The sequence below is a fragment of the Notothenia rossii genome (assembly GCF_949606895.1).
Source record: "Notothenia rossii genome assembly, chromosome: 5".
Taxonomy (NCBI): Eukaryota; Metazoa; Chordata; class Actinopteri; order Perciformes; family Nototheniidae; genus Notothenia; species Notothenia rossii.
In genome coordinates, this window is record NC_136903.1 from 55,304,000 (window position 1) to 55,320,434 (window position 16,435).

Here is a 16,435-nt window from a genome sequence, read left to right on the forward strand (position 1 = left end):
CACAATGTTTATCATGAAATTAATATCCATATATTTTATACTATACTACATACCTGCCAACCCTACCGATTTGGGCGGTAGTCTACCGCTTTTGACATGTTTCTACCGCCTACCGACTTAGTTGGCTTTCCCTACCGATTTTCAATCTTCCCAAACTATAACAAATAAAAATGACACTCCATAGACACTGGGCTCGACTTTTGGTGGACATCGTTTGCAGCGTGATCGCATCATACAAACAGTAGTCCTCTGTGTTTCTGAAAGAGAAACAACGTGCAGACCGGGGGTAACGCTGCGGGAAAGGCGGCGTTAACCCCGACGAGGCATTTGAGTCCTGCAGGATTTCCCCGTTAAAGGCCAAGATACACCGGCCCGAAATCGGCAGTAAATGGGAGTCGGGCCGAACATGAGCGTGGACACGCCCTATTCGGAGTGGTGTGCGCCGCATCGTCGGGTCTTTTCTGCCGACCTGACGCATTTTCTTGCCGATTCAACATGTTGAATCAGCGTCGGGAACACCACCGGAAGTCGGACAAAGGGATAACACTGATTGGCTGTTCAGCTAGCGAATCAGTGCATGAGAAGCGTTAACGGAAGTGAGGGAGGTAAACAAATGATTTAAAATGGAGGATGGAACACACACGGACGGCTGTTTCACCTCATCGGTTTATAGAGCTCCTGTTCGTTAATTTTTTCAATGGACGAGAGTGAAAATGGAAAGAAACGCCATTTGTTGTTTTTTTATATCACGGAGTCTGTTCTTCTTCTCTGTCTTCCGGTTGTTCCGGTTGTTGCCTCTTTTGAATGATGAATACACACTACCGCCGCCTGCTGGTAAGGAGAGTTATTGCCACTCACGCATGCGCAGTTCATACGTGCTCGGCTCGGATTTGCGGTGTGTTCCAGTGCGCGAAGTCGGCAAATAGGCAGAAGAGTCCGGCGACGCAACAGTCGGTGTCGGCGACTTCTCAGGTGACTGGCCGGTGTATCTGGGCCTTTATATCAGTGTCTCGAAAACACATGTTGGCGACTGAAAGAAATCCAGTGTTTGGTCTTTTCCGGAAGCATCCAACAGTGTCTCAACTGAAAGAGGACCACAAACACACACAAAATATAATGCAATTTTGAGATTTGGGGATATTTATCTCCCATTCTTTCACTTTTTCTGACATTTTCAACAACAAACATATCGTTAATGTGTTTAGTGAACTACAGCAATCTGAAAGCCTGTACATTATTTATATCACACTTTATCAGTATAAAAATGCAGGAAATTACTTTTTTAATGCAGTATTTTCTGATTTATGGCGCAACACAAAGATATTTCGCTCTGTGCAAACCTTTGATTCTAATATGTCAACAACATGAAACAAGAATATGAACCTGGCTTTATCCAATGTTCACACAAGAGTTCTACATCTTGACACATCCTTCATCTACACTGTCTCAACTGAAAGAGGACCAGAAACACATTAAAAATATAATAAAATGTGGAGACTTTGGGATATTTATCTCCCATTCTTTTACTTTTCCGGCATTTTACAGGCAGACATGTCGTTGATGTCACTGTTTACCAAACTACGACTTTTTCTGAAAAATGCATAAAATTATGCAATATATTTTAAATACATGGTTTATACATGTGATTACTGGGGTTCCATTTCTTCTGATTACTTAATTTGGGCGTGCACATTTGCCAAGCGCAAACCTACCTCTTTTGGATTTGGAAAGGTTGGCATGTATGCTATACTTGCACTGCTTACCGTTTTCATACTTTATATATCTTAGCATATTCATACACACTGTTAATACTGCTCACAGGCTGCTGTGTATATCTAGTATATTCATACCCCTCACTGTTTATTCATCATTCAGTTAATTCTATATTTTATTCTGTAGATCGTGTACATTACTTTTCACTTTACTGCTTGTTGCACCGTTAGAAGCTAAACTGCATTTCAACCCATAGATCCGTGGGTGAATAATGTCAATCACCAAAGTGTACACATTAACAACAACTACACTATTTTGGCAGTGTAACAATTAAACAAGAACTACACTCTTTTGGCAGTAACAATTAGATAAATAATAAACGGTCAGACTGACACTGAAGACAAACAAACTATTTTCAGCAATCAATCTGTTTAATTGACTCTGGGTGACATTTGGCGATTTAAAAAAATCGTTTTTTTGGCTGTTTAGATGGTGTTGCTCCATCTGGGTCACTGCCGGTGGTTGAGACGGTGGGGTCTTTGGCGACTTCAGGAGATCAGCATTGCTGTTATTCGATGTGGACAATGCTTTCTGTCCTGCACACAGTTTACGTTTGACCGTAATATTTTGTGCGTCCTTAATCCCCACAAATTGAAAATAGTGGTTATATCTCCAAGTTGTAAATGCGCTGCTGCTCTCGCTGATACTTGCATCTGCCATAGTGTGTGTGCTGGTGGTGGGCGTTGCAGTGTATGTGTGTGTGTTACGTCTACACTACAGGCATCAAAAAATGCTTTCAACGCTTCGCCCATTCACTTGAATGGGGTGACGTAGAAGATTTTTAATCTTCGCCGAACTGCATTGTGGGGAGCATGGCATGGCTTTGCAAGCATCACGAGCATCTATCGGCATCAAAAGTTGAACAATGTTCAACTTTTGAGGCTCGATGCTTGGCATCAGCCAATGAAATCCCGTTTATGCAAATCCCGCCAGTGCAAGCGCAGCCAATCAAACCGCGTGCAAGCTGGGAGAGCCAGACCGCAGTTCATTTCCTCATATTCCAAACGAGATATTACGGTAGCAAATCACCCGGTTCTTACGACCGGAACTATTTACCGGGATACAAACCGGAGGAACCAGGCATGGAGGGAGGTGGCAGAGACAGTGGGTGAAACTGATCGTTTTTTCGCCTGTTTGGAGAGTTTATATCCAGTTTACTTCGTTTTAACATTGCTATTGCTTTGTATGTCGGAGGCGGGAGATTGGTTGCTCGCAAAAAATCGCCAAGCTTCAGACACGCCCAGCTCCAAGATTTGTTCATGCCTGTAGTGTAGACGGGCCGTAGCCTTAGCAAGTGTTTGTGTGTCCTTGTATTTTCCCCATAAGGCAAGAACCGCCCAACTCTGTCTCTGATTGGCTTACCCTGAAATGTTACCCCGCGTTAACCAATCATCACTCCTCTCTGGTCACTTTCACTTTTCCATGGTACTGTGAGAGGACATCGCTGTATTCGCCTGTAAATTACATCCGCAGGGAGATTCGGTTCAGTTGGATTCCATAATGTAACGCAGTAACGCACCCATTTAAATCACAGTAACTATAACGGCGTTACTGAAATGGGAATAGTTAACTAGTAACGTTATTAGTTACCGCAAAAGGTAGTTGTGTGCGTTAGTTTGTAACACGTTAGTCCCAACACTGGTAAACAAACACCTGATCACCTGAGAGCTGCCGTTTCATTCAGACTGTTTAAAAAAAAACAACGGTCTGATTTTAACAACTCAATGTGTGATTGTTATAGCAGTAATATTAGACACTAATAATACAGTAAACTATTAACACTGTACATATTATTGTTCGCCCGTGGGATTAGGATTATCGGTAGTGAGAGCCGAACTGCATTTTCCTCCGGTCGGATGTGATATAAAAACAAAGCAGTTATTTTTGTTGTTGTAAACTCACGTGGATTAAACTACATGTATTAGTGCATTCATTTCAATTCGCAAACATATGATGCATTAAATGATCATGAGGATGATGATTGAAAATCGTTTGTTTGAGCCGGGCTGCATTTCCTGATGAAAAAACATAGCGATGGTTTTGTACTTACACCAACGTGAATTAAACAACATTATTTTGTTAAATAAAAACATGGTGATGTTTTGTAAATGATTACATGTCTCTTATTTAGCACATAATATGATCCTATCCGTGACATATGGATCTTAACAAATATCCGCTATATCAGACACCTGTAGATCTATCAGCTGTTTATTTCACATGAGTTCCAGTGTGGCAGCTTTTCACGGCTCCCCCTGGTGGATCCATGATCCATTGCAGCTGGTTTCATTAAAATTACATTTATTTATCAAGGGGGCGTATCAAGTCCTGCGGGGGGGTTTTCCTTTTCAGCAGGGGCCCACCCCGTGCAGATCACGGACCCGCACGGGTAGGCGTCTGAAATGAAACGCTACATCTGTAAAGGATTCTCTGAGTGTTTAGAACGGTTTTGTCACAAATTATTCAAAAGATTATTTCCGCGGCACATCTTATATGATCATTATAGTTATACAAACAATAAGAGAATACATGAAAAACAGGTATGAAATACTATATGGCAGTAAAACAAGAATACAGTTTAAAGAGTGATTTGTAGAAAAAACCATAAAGAAAAAAATCTGTTTACAGTTCTGTTTCATCTGGGTGTTGAGAGATGTATCCATAGATTTCTTCATGTTGCTCTCAAAGTGCACCAGATTGATGCTTTCAACTTAAATATTTTAAAAAAAATCTTCCCGGGGGAGCATCCCCCCGGACCACCCTAGAGGAGGTGAGGAGCTAGAGGAGGTGAGGACCCCCCTAGAGGAGGTGAGGTCTGCCCTCCACTCATAAAAAATAGCACTTTACCCCTGCCTATATGCCTTGAGCTGATTATGGAACCTTCATTGTAACAGTAATTCAGATGCAATTAGCCTATATAAAAGACCTCAAATTGGAAGCACTGTCTGGGCCGTCTTTTTCACTCAATTCTGCAATAGGTAGATCTCGCCTTTCACCTAGGCCGAGGTCGGTGATCTTGGGCTTGAAAAGGTTGTTGACCACTGCCTTAGGAGGTCCACGGAGCCTCCAAAAGGTCTGGTTCCAGTGCCAGCCCCAGCAGCCATGGTCCCTGCTGCAGAACCGGCCCATACAGCCATGATTCCGGCCCCAGTTCCAGCCATGGTTCCGGCTCAAGTACCGGGCCCAGCAGCCATGGTCCCCACTCCGGCTCCTCGTCCTGTCGGCGTACTGGCCGACTCCAGCACCTCGTCTCCTGTTGGCTCTCCAGCCAACGCCAGGTCCCCGAGTCCTGTCGGCGTACCGGCCGACGCCAGCTCCCTGTGTCCTGTCGGCGTACCAACCGTCTCAAGTCACCTATCCAGTTCCCTCTCAAGTCTCCTCTCAAGTCCCCTCTCGAGTCTCCTCTCAAGTTCCTTCTCAAGTCACCTCTCAAGTCACCTCTCAAGTCCCCTCTCAAGTTCCTTCTCAGGTCCCCTCTCAAGTCTCTTCTCGAGTCCCCTCTCAAGTCTCCTCTCGAGTTCCCTCTCAAGTCTCTTCTCGAGTCCCCTCTCAAGTCTCCTCTCGAGTTCCCTCTCAAGGTCTCCTCTCGAGTCTCCTCTCGAGTTCCCTCTCAAGTTCCTTCTCAGGTCCCCTCTCGAGTTCCTTCTCAAGTCACCGCTCGAGTCCCCTGTCAAGTCACCTCTCGAGTCTCCTCTCGAATTCCCTCTCGAGTTCCCTCTCAAGTCTCCTCTCGAGCTCCCTCTCAAGCCTCCTTTCAAGTCACCTCTCGAGTTCCCTCTCAAGTCACCTCTCGAGTTCCCTCTCAAGTGTCCTCTCGAGTCCCCCCTCAAGTCACCTCTCGAGTTCCCTCTCAATCCTCCTTTCGAGTCACCTCTCGAGTTCCCTCTCGAGTTCCATCTCAAGTCCCTTCTCTAGTCCCTACTCAAGTTCCGTTGGAGGTCCCGCTGGGGGTCCTGCCAACTCCATGTCCTGTCCCGTTCGGGGTCCCGCCGACTACTCTTCTGCCGGGGGTCCTGCCAACCCTATGTCCTGTGCCGTTGGAGGCCCCGCCGACTACTCTTCTGCCGGGGGTCCTGCCAACCCTATGTCCTGTCCCGTTGGGGGCCCCGCCGACTACTCTTCTGCCGGGGGTCCTGCCAACCCTGTGTCCTGTGCCGTTGGAGGTCCCTCCAACTGCTCTTCTGCCGGGGGTCCTGCCAACCCTGTGTCCTGTCCCGTTGGGGTTCCCGCCGACTACTCTTCTGCCGGGGGTCCTGCCAACCCTGTATCCTGTCCCGTTGGAGGCCCCGCCATCACCTGTCTCGTCGGGGGTCCTGCCAACTCCTTGTCCTCTTCCACCGGGGGCCCTGCCTACTCCTTGCCCTGTTGCGTTGGTGGTCCAATCGACACCAGCCCTTGCTCCATCCGGGGTCCCATTAACACCAGACCAGGTCATGTCCAGGATCCCGTCTATGCCTGTCCCACTGGCTCCGGTGCCTGTCCGGCCGACACCTGTCCGGCCACCGGAGCTGTGCGGTCTTCGCCTTCGAGCCCGGCCCTCTGAGTGCCGCGGCCTTTGCCCTCAAGCCCGGCCTCCTCAGTTCCCCAGCCGTGGTCTTCGCCCTCGAGCCCGGTCCCCTGACTCCTCGAACTCTGACTTGCTCCCGGGCCGTCCGCCCGAGATCCCCTCCTCGAACTCTGCCTTGCCCCCGGGCCGTCCGCCCGAGACCCCCTTCATGGACTCAACCTGATCCTACTCCCTGTGTTTGATTTCCTGTCGTTAGTTTCCCTCCTGTGTCTGATTGTGTCTCATTGTGTTCACCCGTTGCCCTTGTGTTTCTGCCTGCCCTGCCAGCTGTGTCTTGTCCTGTGATTACCCTTCTGTGTATTTAGTCTTGTCTTCCCCTGTGCTCCATGTCTGTTCGTCATCATTTGATGTCCCTGCTACCTGTCGTCTATGCTTGTCTATGTCTCCTGCCTGTTCCCGTCTGTAAGTTTGTTCCTGTCTGTCGTGCTCCCCGGTTTTATTTATTGTATGGTAATAATGAATACAAAAAACGTAATGTATTGAACACATTCCGAAACAAAGCAGATAAGACATAACTAGACTCGGACATAATACTAATTATTGTTGAAACCTTTTGCGCTGTTAATGCAAAATGGAAACTTTGTTGATTATCTATTCCAACTTGCCACCGGAATCAGATAATTAATATAAGTTGAAGTTCAATTACAGTTTTAAGTATAGTTTAACAATCTTTATTAAACTGTTTCAAATTATTTCTAGTATCAACCAATTGGTCTATAGCAAGCGGCAAACTCTGGGCCTCTTCCGGGATGCGAATCAGGAAGTGCCTCAAACTACAGTTCATCTAGTGGCCAGTAGGAGCAGTCTGCAGAAGGGAGCAATTTCCATAGACCCCAATGTTAAAATGCCCAGCTTTACAGCAGAAATAAACATGTTTACATCGTGGTTCAAAAAACCATATTCTCTGTATAGTTAGATTCCCCCTTCCTGTCTATGGATCCCGGAGTGAATATTTTATCAACTCATCTGTTTAATTAATATTCAGTCTTAAAGTTATGCATAAATTAGGGCGTGGTCACATTGAGTGACAGCTCCGTTCAATGACTGCTGCTGCTAGCTTATTGTCTCTCTGCTAGCTGCTCCGTGAACCTACAAGGACTCTGCCTGCTCAGTTCATCCAGGGAACACAACTTGATCCAGCCGTGGCTGTTTGTTCTTCATGCTTATATATCGGACTATTGTGACTCGCTCTGCGGTTAAAACAGACGGTGCATTAATGCGGTTTTGCGGAAAGTGAAATTTGAGTACTTTATTTATGTGTTAATGATTTTAATCAGCTACGTAATGAAGGTTAAGGCTTGGGTTAGCGAGTGGTAGCTACATCAGTACTAACGATGCCAATAGTAGCCTCCAAGTTAAAATCATAGACTATATATAAAGGTTAAAACAAAATAGACAAGGGTTAAGTGGGATAATACTGTACAACAAAAGGCTTCTGTTTGAGGTTGATAAAATAAGGTCATCCTTATAACTTAGAGAGATATTTTATTATGTAGGTAGGAAATGTATGCATCGCTAAGGTTAATTGAAATTGGCTGTGCTCAAGTATGTAGACAAGCTAATGTTGAAGTAGTGTATGTGAAATCAACCTCACAAAAAGATCTGTATATATTACAATTATTAATGTCATATTTGAAGATGATTACTTAGGTATTACAATATGGTTGGTTGATCTGGAGTTCATTATTGAGCTTACACGTTAACGTCACAGTCATCTGAAGAATGAACCCAAACCTTGTTGTTTTTATTAATTGCATTACCAAATGGGTATCGAATAAACAGTAAGCATTGGTAACACAACTTCCAAAGTTACAGTAAAATAAAAAGGACCCTGACTCGGACAATACACAATCCAACATGTTCAACAGAAGAGAATCAGTTATATTGTTTGTACACATGGTACTTTACATATTTGTTTGTTTAAGGTGTCCAGGTGATGCAGACAGGCTGGACCAGAGAGTGAGAGACATAACTCGACTCCTCACAGCAGTGAACTTCAGCACAGGTATAAAGACTTTATTTTGCATACTGTACAAAGAATCAAGAAAGATATTGGTTTAAATGAATGAAGTATTGACTTTAATACACTGATATACATTCCATTAAACAATACTAGATCACCTCAACATCAGTTAAGTTGAGGGTTTTTTCCATGCAAAAAGTTACCTTTAGATGTTAACAAGCAATATGATTTTGTCAGCTTTCTAATTCAATGTATTGAAGGCAAAAATCTTTAACACAGTGAGAGCTGCTACTATTTATCTCTCAATATTGTCAGTAAAAAACGTGGTAAAAGTTATTCTTTCAGTGAGACAACAGAGCAAGCTTCTACAGTTGCACTACATTTTGATAACAACATACATTTCAATGTTGATGAACTTCATACTGTTCATTCATAATCTGATTGTCTTTGTAGCTCATTGTTGAAATAAAAAAAAAACATTACAATTACAAAATAATGATATCTACAGCCCCTAAACACACAAACACACCGCTTTCATAAATAACACACTTGTTCTGCAATAATATGTTTTATGTTTCCTGTAATTTTTGTTAGGAAAGGACAAGCCTGAAAGACACGACATTTTCTCCTTCTCTGAGGGTCAAGAAGAACATCCAAGAGGAACATTAAAAGCTGATCCTATGAGATTTTAAGACCAGTACACTAAGAAACTACTTTTATTGTAAAAACAGTCAACTGATCGAATGCACCTATTTCCACATCTACACTCCATAAGCTGATTATTTGTATTTGCCTCGCTTTATTAGCTTCACATCACCTGTGCCTTGTACCACAGAGTTTGCAATGTCGCAAATTAGTGGGGCCAATCTTCAGTCAGATGTGAATGTGTAATCTAACATTTTCAGTAAGAATAATGGACAAAAGGAGTGCAAATACAATTTATTGAAATGTGAACCAAAAGTTAATCAAACATGTTTTAAATAAAAAGCACATATGGACAGAAGGTGTAAACCTATTAAATGTAGAAGTAAACACATTTAGTCAAATAAAGTGACAGACTAGGCCTGTGCAGTTGGTATCAGCTTTGCCCAGCATGGGCTCCTCCATCAGGCCTTGTCCTGCTCGCAGAGGAAAGACCCTCAGTCCTCTCCGGGTCAAACAAACAGACAGGACGTCCATCACACGGAGGTTTCTCCCTGAAGTCTCTGCAGCTTTCTGGACACCACGCTGTCTCAATCCGTCCACACTGAATATGAGAGGGGGACAATTAAAATAATAAATGCTTTAGACAATAAGAAACATAACGTTGACAGTTGAGTTGCTCAGTTTTTTTAGATTGTCAATACTATTACTGTATAACTAATATATCAGGTTAAGAGGCACATTCAAATAAAGATTGGTCTTTAAATACATGTTGTCTTTTGAATTGTTTGTCTAAAGTCAAGGATCTAGAACTGGTACTTAGTTTTAATGATACAGTCTGGTTATTATGCTGTTTGGAGGAGGCCTCACAGGTAAGAGCACTAACTAGCTACCATCACATGTACCTTACCTTGACTTAAATGTATTAAACGTATAATTAAGTGATATCAAAATATAAATAACTTATGTCATGCAAACATATTAATATTTGCTTGATTCCAGTGTTGAATTTAGCACAATTGCATACAAACGTTAAGGGATTTTAAGATTCTGAAGTGTTATGCTAAAAACTCAATAACTTAGATTATTATTTATAGTTTTGCTGAATAGTTTCATGTCCGCTTACCTTAGAAACGTAAAATGCCATGGCAGTGTGCAGATGGGGAGCATGTTAGCTTAGCTTGGTAGTTTCAGCTAGCTCTGGACCTTTCAGCTTGGTGGCAGGAGGTCCCGCCTCGGCTGGGAGTTGAACTCTGACGTCGAGCCGTTAGTGGCCGACTCCGCCTACTTAGGGCTTCTCGGCAACTCTGCAGAATGCTATGGGTGACGTCACGGACCCTACGTCCATTTATATATACAGTCTATGCTCTATAGACATTACTACAATTCTAATAGTTGTTAAACTACTGACAAGTTTTCTGAAACCGAGCTTATGAACAACAGAGTAAAGGTCGCTGGTTAAGCAAGGATCAATATATTTGTTGAGGTTTTTATTGTGTGCATAATAAATGTGTTAAATGAATTGAGCAATTTTTTAAGGAGTATAATGTTGCAATCTCTTTAAGATCAGTAATTGCAGTTCAAAGACAGATGTTTTCCAACGGCCTCTCCTTCACAGGCCCACACAATAAATCATGAGACTTCCAAATCCCAACAGACAGAGATCAGTATCACTTTGTGTTGCAAGCCAAATCCATGAAGATGTTCTACTTGGCCCAATTTAAATACCATAGAGAGAGTATTAACCCAGCTCAAGCTAAATGTCAAATGTATTTAATTAATGTACAAGTGTTTTGATTTAAAAAAAGAATTCCAGTCTGGCTTCCTTCGAGTTCAGTCTAAGCAACAAATTGTTTCTCATGGCATTCTCATTGCTGTCCCAAATGTTTTAAACCTTGGGCAGACAGGCTGTACACACACACACACACACACACACACACACACACACACACACACACACACACACACACACACACACACACACACACACACACACACACACACACACACACACACACACACACACACACACACACACACACACACACACACACACACACACACACACACACTTTGGATGTGTATTCGCCTTATCCACATTGTAAATTGTTGCCTTCTTTAGAGTTATTAGTAATTCAAGATTAATTATTAAATTAAATATGGTACATAAAATAAAATACTGAAGCTTTGACTTGATAATTTTGTTCACAGCATTAGACCTGTCCTCTAATCTCTACTTGAATAAGATAAGTGTGCATGTTTGGGTGTTTTCACACTAATGTACCTAATCTTGTTATCCTTTTCGTTACAGAGCTTGGAGAATGGTGTATTGCTTAGATTCTGATCCGTGCAAGTCCAATTTTGACTGACTTTAGTTCTATTGTTAATGTTAATTTGACTTCAACCCACAAGTAATTATTTATATTAACTCAATATTTCACATGATGATGGATTAATGTTCCACATTTTTCCCACTAATTTATTTTACAATTAGGCCAATGGTAAAGAGAGACATTGATGACCTTGTGTCCCTTTTGTTAGTACGTGGTTCCATTTTGTCTATGGCCTTGGACGGCTTCACTAAAAGTCACCCAGTTCTGCCCTGCTACAGTCCGGCTGAGTGCAGTCGCAGAGATGCTTTGGCTGCTCTACATGACATTAATGGTCTGATCCGAGAATGGAAACCATTTCCTGCTCCCAGAGAGAATGACGCTCCTCAAACTGAACATGACAGCCGTTGATACTGTCTCACATGGGTTTGCTCCCCCCCACTGAGCCATGAACTGAAAGCTTGACTTCTGCTTTGAACACTTGGAAGCCTCCCTGTCACACCAGCACCAACCCTGGGGTCAGTCAGATGAGACTAACGGCTTCACTTAGGGCATTTGGTTCAAATACATGACTCTCGGTACCACAGAGTGTTTTATTTTTATTTTTAAGGCTATTCCTACTGCTATGCAGAGGATGCCTGTAAGTTGGATAGCTGTTAAGAGCCCCTACTATTTTAGTATAGGCCTAATGTCAGGGGCGTCTTACTGTCTAATTCTGCATGTATTCACATTATATGGACAATGTTTCCACCTAGTAAAACTAGAGCTGCATGGTACTCAGGCTACAATACAACCATTCTGTTCTGATCTAACAATTCAGTTTATAGATTCTACGTCAAGACAATTAGCTTTTATTGTTTCCAACGATAAGTGGAGAAATGCAAACCTGTTTTCGAATGTGAGGTTTTGAATTTGTTTGACATTTCTCAGTAATGACACCCTCAAACACCCACTATCATTCATGCTATGCCATCGGTAGTGACTCAGATGTTGAGGGGGATGAGGCTTTTCCTCGTGTATCAGATATGCTTTGTTTTTCAACAAAGGTATGCATTTCCTGCATAATATATGTTTCTCACAATAGTTTTTTGTAAGCTGCAGACAGGTGATACTGAGTCTTCTCGAGTAATGGATTATGATCTTTAACATGCTTACATGGACTCCTGAGTTATTATTTCATATGTGACATATGTAAGTGTATCCCACATTAAAACATAGTAAGCATAAAGTCATTCAAAAGTGATTTCATTAAAGGATACATGTTTGAAATTGGTCAATGATAACATTGACCAATCCCTTTTAAAAATATAATAAATAAAAGTAGTATGACAAATTACAAGGTACTTTCCTTTAAGGGATCTCTGCTCACCACCAGGGACGCGCAGCGTAGCAGGAGAAAAGAGAAAACGGAGCAAGACGCAGATGAGACGAGCGGAGTAAATTATATTAAAAGTAGTGGTGGGCATAGATTAATTTTTTTAATCTAGATTAATCTCACTGTATTCTTGGAATTAATCTAGATTAATCTAGATTAAAATGGCTCGTTTGAATTCTGCCGAAGGCATTCAGAATATGTGTGCTACCCAAATAATGACTAAAAGTAAGTCTTTGAGAACGGGTTTCTCAAGCCAGGTGGTGCATTAGACCAGGGGCTCATCTCCAGTTTCCAAAATGCATCACAAACTGCTTGAGAAAGCTGTTCTATGATAATTGGTGATGAAAATAAATCAATGACAATGAGATGTACTTGTGTTTATTAACTGTTTATTTTTAGTTTAACAGTAGGCCTATATAACAGGTTGTAATGAACTGTTTACAGTCAGTAACTTTGTGTCAGTCAAAGCTCTATTTCTCCTTCTTCCACCAGTCACTCAGGCAGACCAGTTTGTTCACATTTTCTGGTGACAAACAAGCTCTCCTCTTCTGCACAATATGGCCTGCTAAAGAAAAAAGTCTCTCGCATGGGACAGTTGTGGCAGGAGTCCCCAAGTATTTACGGGCAATTTGGGCCATCTTACCATAGACAGCAGTGTGCTCCGACCACCACTTCAGTGGACACTGTTCTAGACTGGCACTGGGCTCTACCTTGTACCTCTCCACTGTACTATCTTCTGGTGTCTCCTCATCTGATTCTGAGTCGGATCCCATCAGTAGCAGGGCTGTTTTCTTCTTGGGTGGCTCAGGGTTCTCCTCCCTGAGTGGCTGCAGAGCAGGTTCTTCTCCCTTCATCAACGCACTTAGCTTTGCCCACACTGGCTCTCTCTCTGCTCTGGGCAAGCACTTGATGTCCTTAAATCGTGGATCTAGAGCAGTCGCCACCTTTGATGAATAAAAAATAATAATTATTGATTGATGAAAATGTCACTTTCCAAATCCAACCTCCATATTTCTTCATGACTTATTCATCTGGCTTTACAGTCTATTATGGTCATACAATGTAGTTATCTTCTGGTCACTCTGACATACCTTAAGCCATTCCAGGTTTATTTTCTCCCTCCGCTGGTTGAGGTCCTTGATGAAGGCAGCCTTGAATCGCACAATATAGGCAGGATCATCATCTGAGATGTTCATCGCGTGCTGGAGGTGGCACAGGGCAGGTAGAACCACAGAGCAGGATACATACTTATCTCCACCAAGGAGCTCAGTGATGTACCTACAGACAGACAGACAGACAGACAGACAGACAGACAGACAGACAGACAGACAGCAAAAAATTATTAGTGACAGATTAATTTAACTCAGATTACACATTTAAGGGCAGGTGTTTCTTACATACAAAGTGACATTTAAAAACTTGTATGCCAATTCATGAACACACTATCTTTGTAGACCATACCTGCATGGCTCCAGCAGTTTCTCTAGCTTTGCCAACTTCTCATAATCCGCATTTGTTGGGAGGGCCAGGTTGTGCTTCTGCAGCGACAGCGTTGTGTGCAGTGCGTCTCTGTTGCGCCTCACGCGCTTTATCATCTCAAGAGTGGAATTCCAACGTGTTGGAACATCTTGCACGAGTGACTCCTTAACTTGTCCAAGGGAGGATTGGTGGACATTTAGCTCGTCTGAGTTGGCCGGACTGTGTTTGAAATGTCCGACCACTTTACGGCACTTGGCCAGTGCACCATCAAAACCACCTTCCCGAAGTGACATTACAATAGCTCTCTGTACAACATGCGCAACACAGGGCAAGTGCTCGAATGGAAGTATCCTCCCTGCTGCCACCATATTAGGAGCGCTATCTGTTCCAATAGTGCTTATTTTGTCAGTTATCCCCCACTGATTAGCGACGTTGAGGAACTGCCTTGCACACGCTTCTGCAAAGTGACGCTCCTCTGTTTTCATCACACCTAACGGACAGACAAAGTAAATTAGAATAATTTCACTACTAGTAGTAAACAACTAGCAATTATCAAGAAGCAAACATAACGTGGTGGTAATTAAAAGGCTACGAAATTAAATTATGTAATTTAAAATGACATAACGTAGCATACCTAAAGCGAAGGAGTGAAGTTCCCAGCTAGCATCGATGAGGTGTACTGTAACGCCGAGGTAGTTGTCGTTGTTAACGGACGTCCAATGGTCCCCAGTCAGTGCTACAGACCTCGCCTCTACCATCTTCTCAACTTTCGTAGCTTTTTCTTCTGCGTGCTGGTCAGGTCGCCTCGCAGGTAGTTTGTAAGATGGGTCACCTGTGGCCGCCTGGAGAACAAGCTTGAGCCCGTCATCTTCAACCACGCTAATGGGCCTGCAGCTGGTGGCAATCCACTGAGCGAGGAGACTAGTTAGTTAGTTGGCTGATAGAGCTGTGCTGACGGGCTTGCCTCGGTTGCACTCAAACATAGTTGTTTGACGACGAGTCTTCCCCCGCGCTACATCAGTGCTTGGCCCGGCATCTTCCGCATTAGCTAAGGGATGCTTTGCGTTTAGGTGGTACTTGAGACTGGATGAACTCCTACAGTAAACTAATCCCGCATTGCACAAGGTGCAAACAACCTTATTTTTGTCGAGGTTTCCATCGGGAAGCTTCTTAAAAATAAATTTCCCCTGAAGCAAACCCGGCGGCTTCATACCTGCTGTATCCATATTAGCATGTCACGTTTAATGTGGCTGATTTGACCGGGGTCAGATCCATAGACAGTAGAAGAAACACAGGTCAAAGACTCGATCTCGCCCCCTACAGTGCAATTCGGCTAGGTATACATCCGCGCTAAATTATCAAGGTGAAAGTCATCATAGCTTGCGTAGTATAGACCCAGCTCCCAACCCAACTTTGAGAATAGATTAACGGCGATATTTTTTTTTATCGCCGACAAGAGTCTCACGTTAACGCAGCACGTTAACGCCGATAACGGCCCACCACTAATTAAAAGTGATTCAAAGTTGATTTAAAAAAGATAAAAATACCATCCACACGGTCGGGAAACCCAGTAGACGGTATAGAACATTAACCAATGGTGTTTTGGTCAGGTTTTTTGGACTGGATAAGAAAGTTGATCGCGAGTGAGAGGATAACACACACACGCGCTCTGATACAATATGGCGAGCCAGACCCACGGACTGCTTTGATCTTCACGCCAGTGAGAGGACTTGCTGGTTTATCAAGAGACAATAGCTGAACTCACTGCGAGTGGTAGGAGTATTGAAGAAATTATAAGGTTGGAACTGGATTTAAGTTGTACCTGGATTTAAAGAAACACTATATATTGTACTCTAGGTTTTCATTTGTCATTTGATTTCATTGATGATACAATTGTGTTTTTTTCATTGAATTAGATATATTTTACCTGTGAAAAGGGAAAAGAAAAAGAGTTAACTCAGGATATTGAAGAGATTAAAATAGGAAAAATCTATAAATAATACTTAGTAGACCGGTCTAAAATAAAATATGCTATTTTATTTTGTTCATCCTATATGGATACCATTTGCTAAGTCACAGAAATCAGAAAACAAGGGAAAGGTGAAATACTTACCTCTGATTATACTGCAGAAAATATTCATTGTCTATGTTTAATGTTTTTTCTATTTTTCTATTTCGTCAGTAAATTGCCAGCTGTTTTATTCAAACCACCTGGTCTCTGGTCTAATTACTTACCTGCCTATCCACTCTAGTAGAACCCAGAATCCTTCTAGTCAGATAGCATAGCCCAAGATAAGAAGTGTTAC

General features: G+C 42.7%; 2 protein-coding genes across 2 annotated transcripts; one reads left to right on the forward strand and one right to left on the reverse strand.

Moving 5' to 3' along the window:
- Positions 1-4,920: 4,920 nt before the first annotated feature.
- On the forward strand, positions 4,921-9,715 carry LOC307038576 (uncharacterized protein). Its single transcript, XM_079680080.1, has 2 exons — positions 4,921-8,345; positions 8,898-9,715. The coding sequence occupies exon 1, from the start codon at positions 5,738-5,740 to the stop codon at positions 6,314-6,316; it is 579 nt and encodes a 192-aa protein (XP_079536206.1). The 5' UTR covers positions 4,921-5,737; the 3' UTR covers positions 6,317-8,345; positions 8,898-9,715.
- A 2,937-nt stretch (positions 9,716-12,652) lies between these two features.
- On the reverse strand, positions 12,653-15,057 carry LOC307038575 (E3 SUMO-protein ligase ZBED1-like). Its single transcript, XM_079680079.1, has 4 exons — positions 14,764-15,057; positions 14,112-14,619; positions 13,742-13,928; positions 12,653-13,594 (listed from the first exon to the last, which is right to left on the reverse strand). Exons 1-4 carry the CDS (start codon positions 14,885-14,887, stop codon positions 13,121-13,123), a joined length of 1,293 nt encoding a protein of 430 aa, XP_079536205.1. The 5' UTR covers positions 14,888-15,057; the 3' UTR covers positions 12,653-13,120.
- Positions 15,058-16,435: the final 1,378 nt, after the last annotated feature.

Excerpts from the sequence above, each read along its gene's own strand:
- LOC307038576 (XM_079680080.1), top strand. The coding sequence starts at position 5,738 with ATGTCCTGTCCCGTTCGGGGTCCCGCCGACTACTCTTCTGCCGGGGGT.
- LOC307038575 (XM_079680079.1), bottom strand. The coding sequence starts at position 14,887 with ATGGTAGAGGCGAGGTCTGTAGCACTGACTGGGGACCATTGGACGTCC. Across the intron at positions 14,620-14,763 it reads ACTTCACTCCTTCGCTTTAG|GTGTGATGAAAACAGAGGAG; the intron begins GTATGCTACGTT and ends TCTGTCCGTTAG. Across the intron at positions 13,595-13,741 it reads TAAACCTGGAATGGCTTAAG|GTGGCGACTGCTCTAGATCC; the intron begins GTATGTCAGAGT and ends TATTCATCAAAG.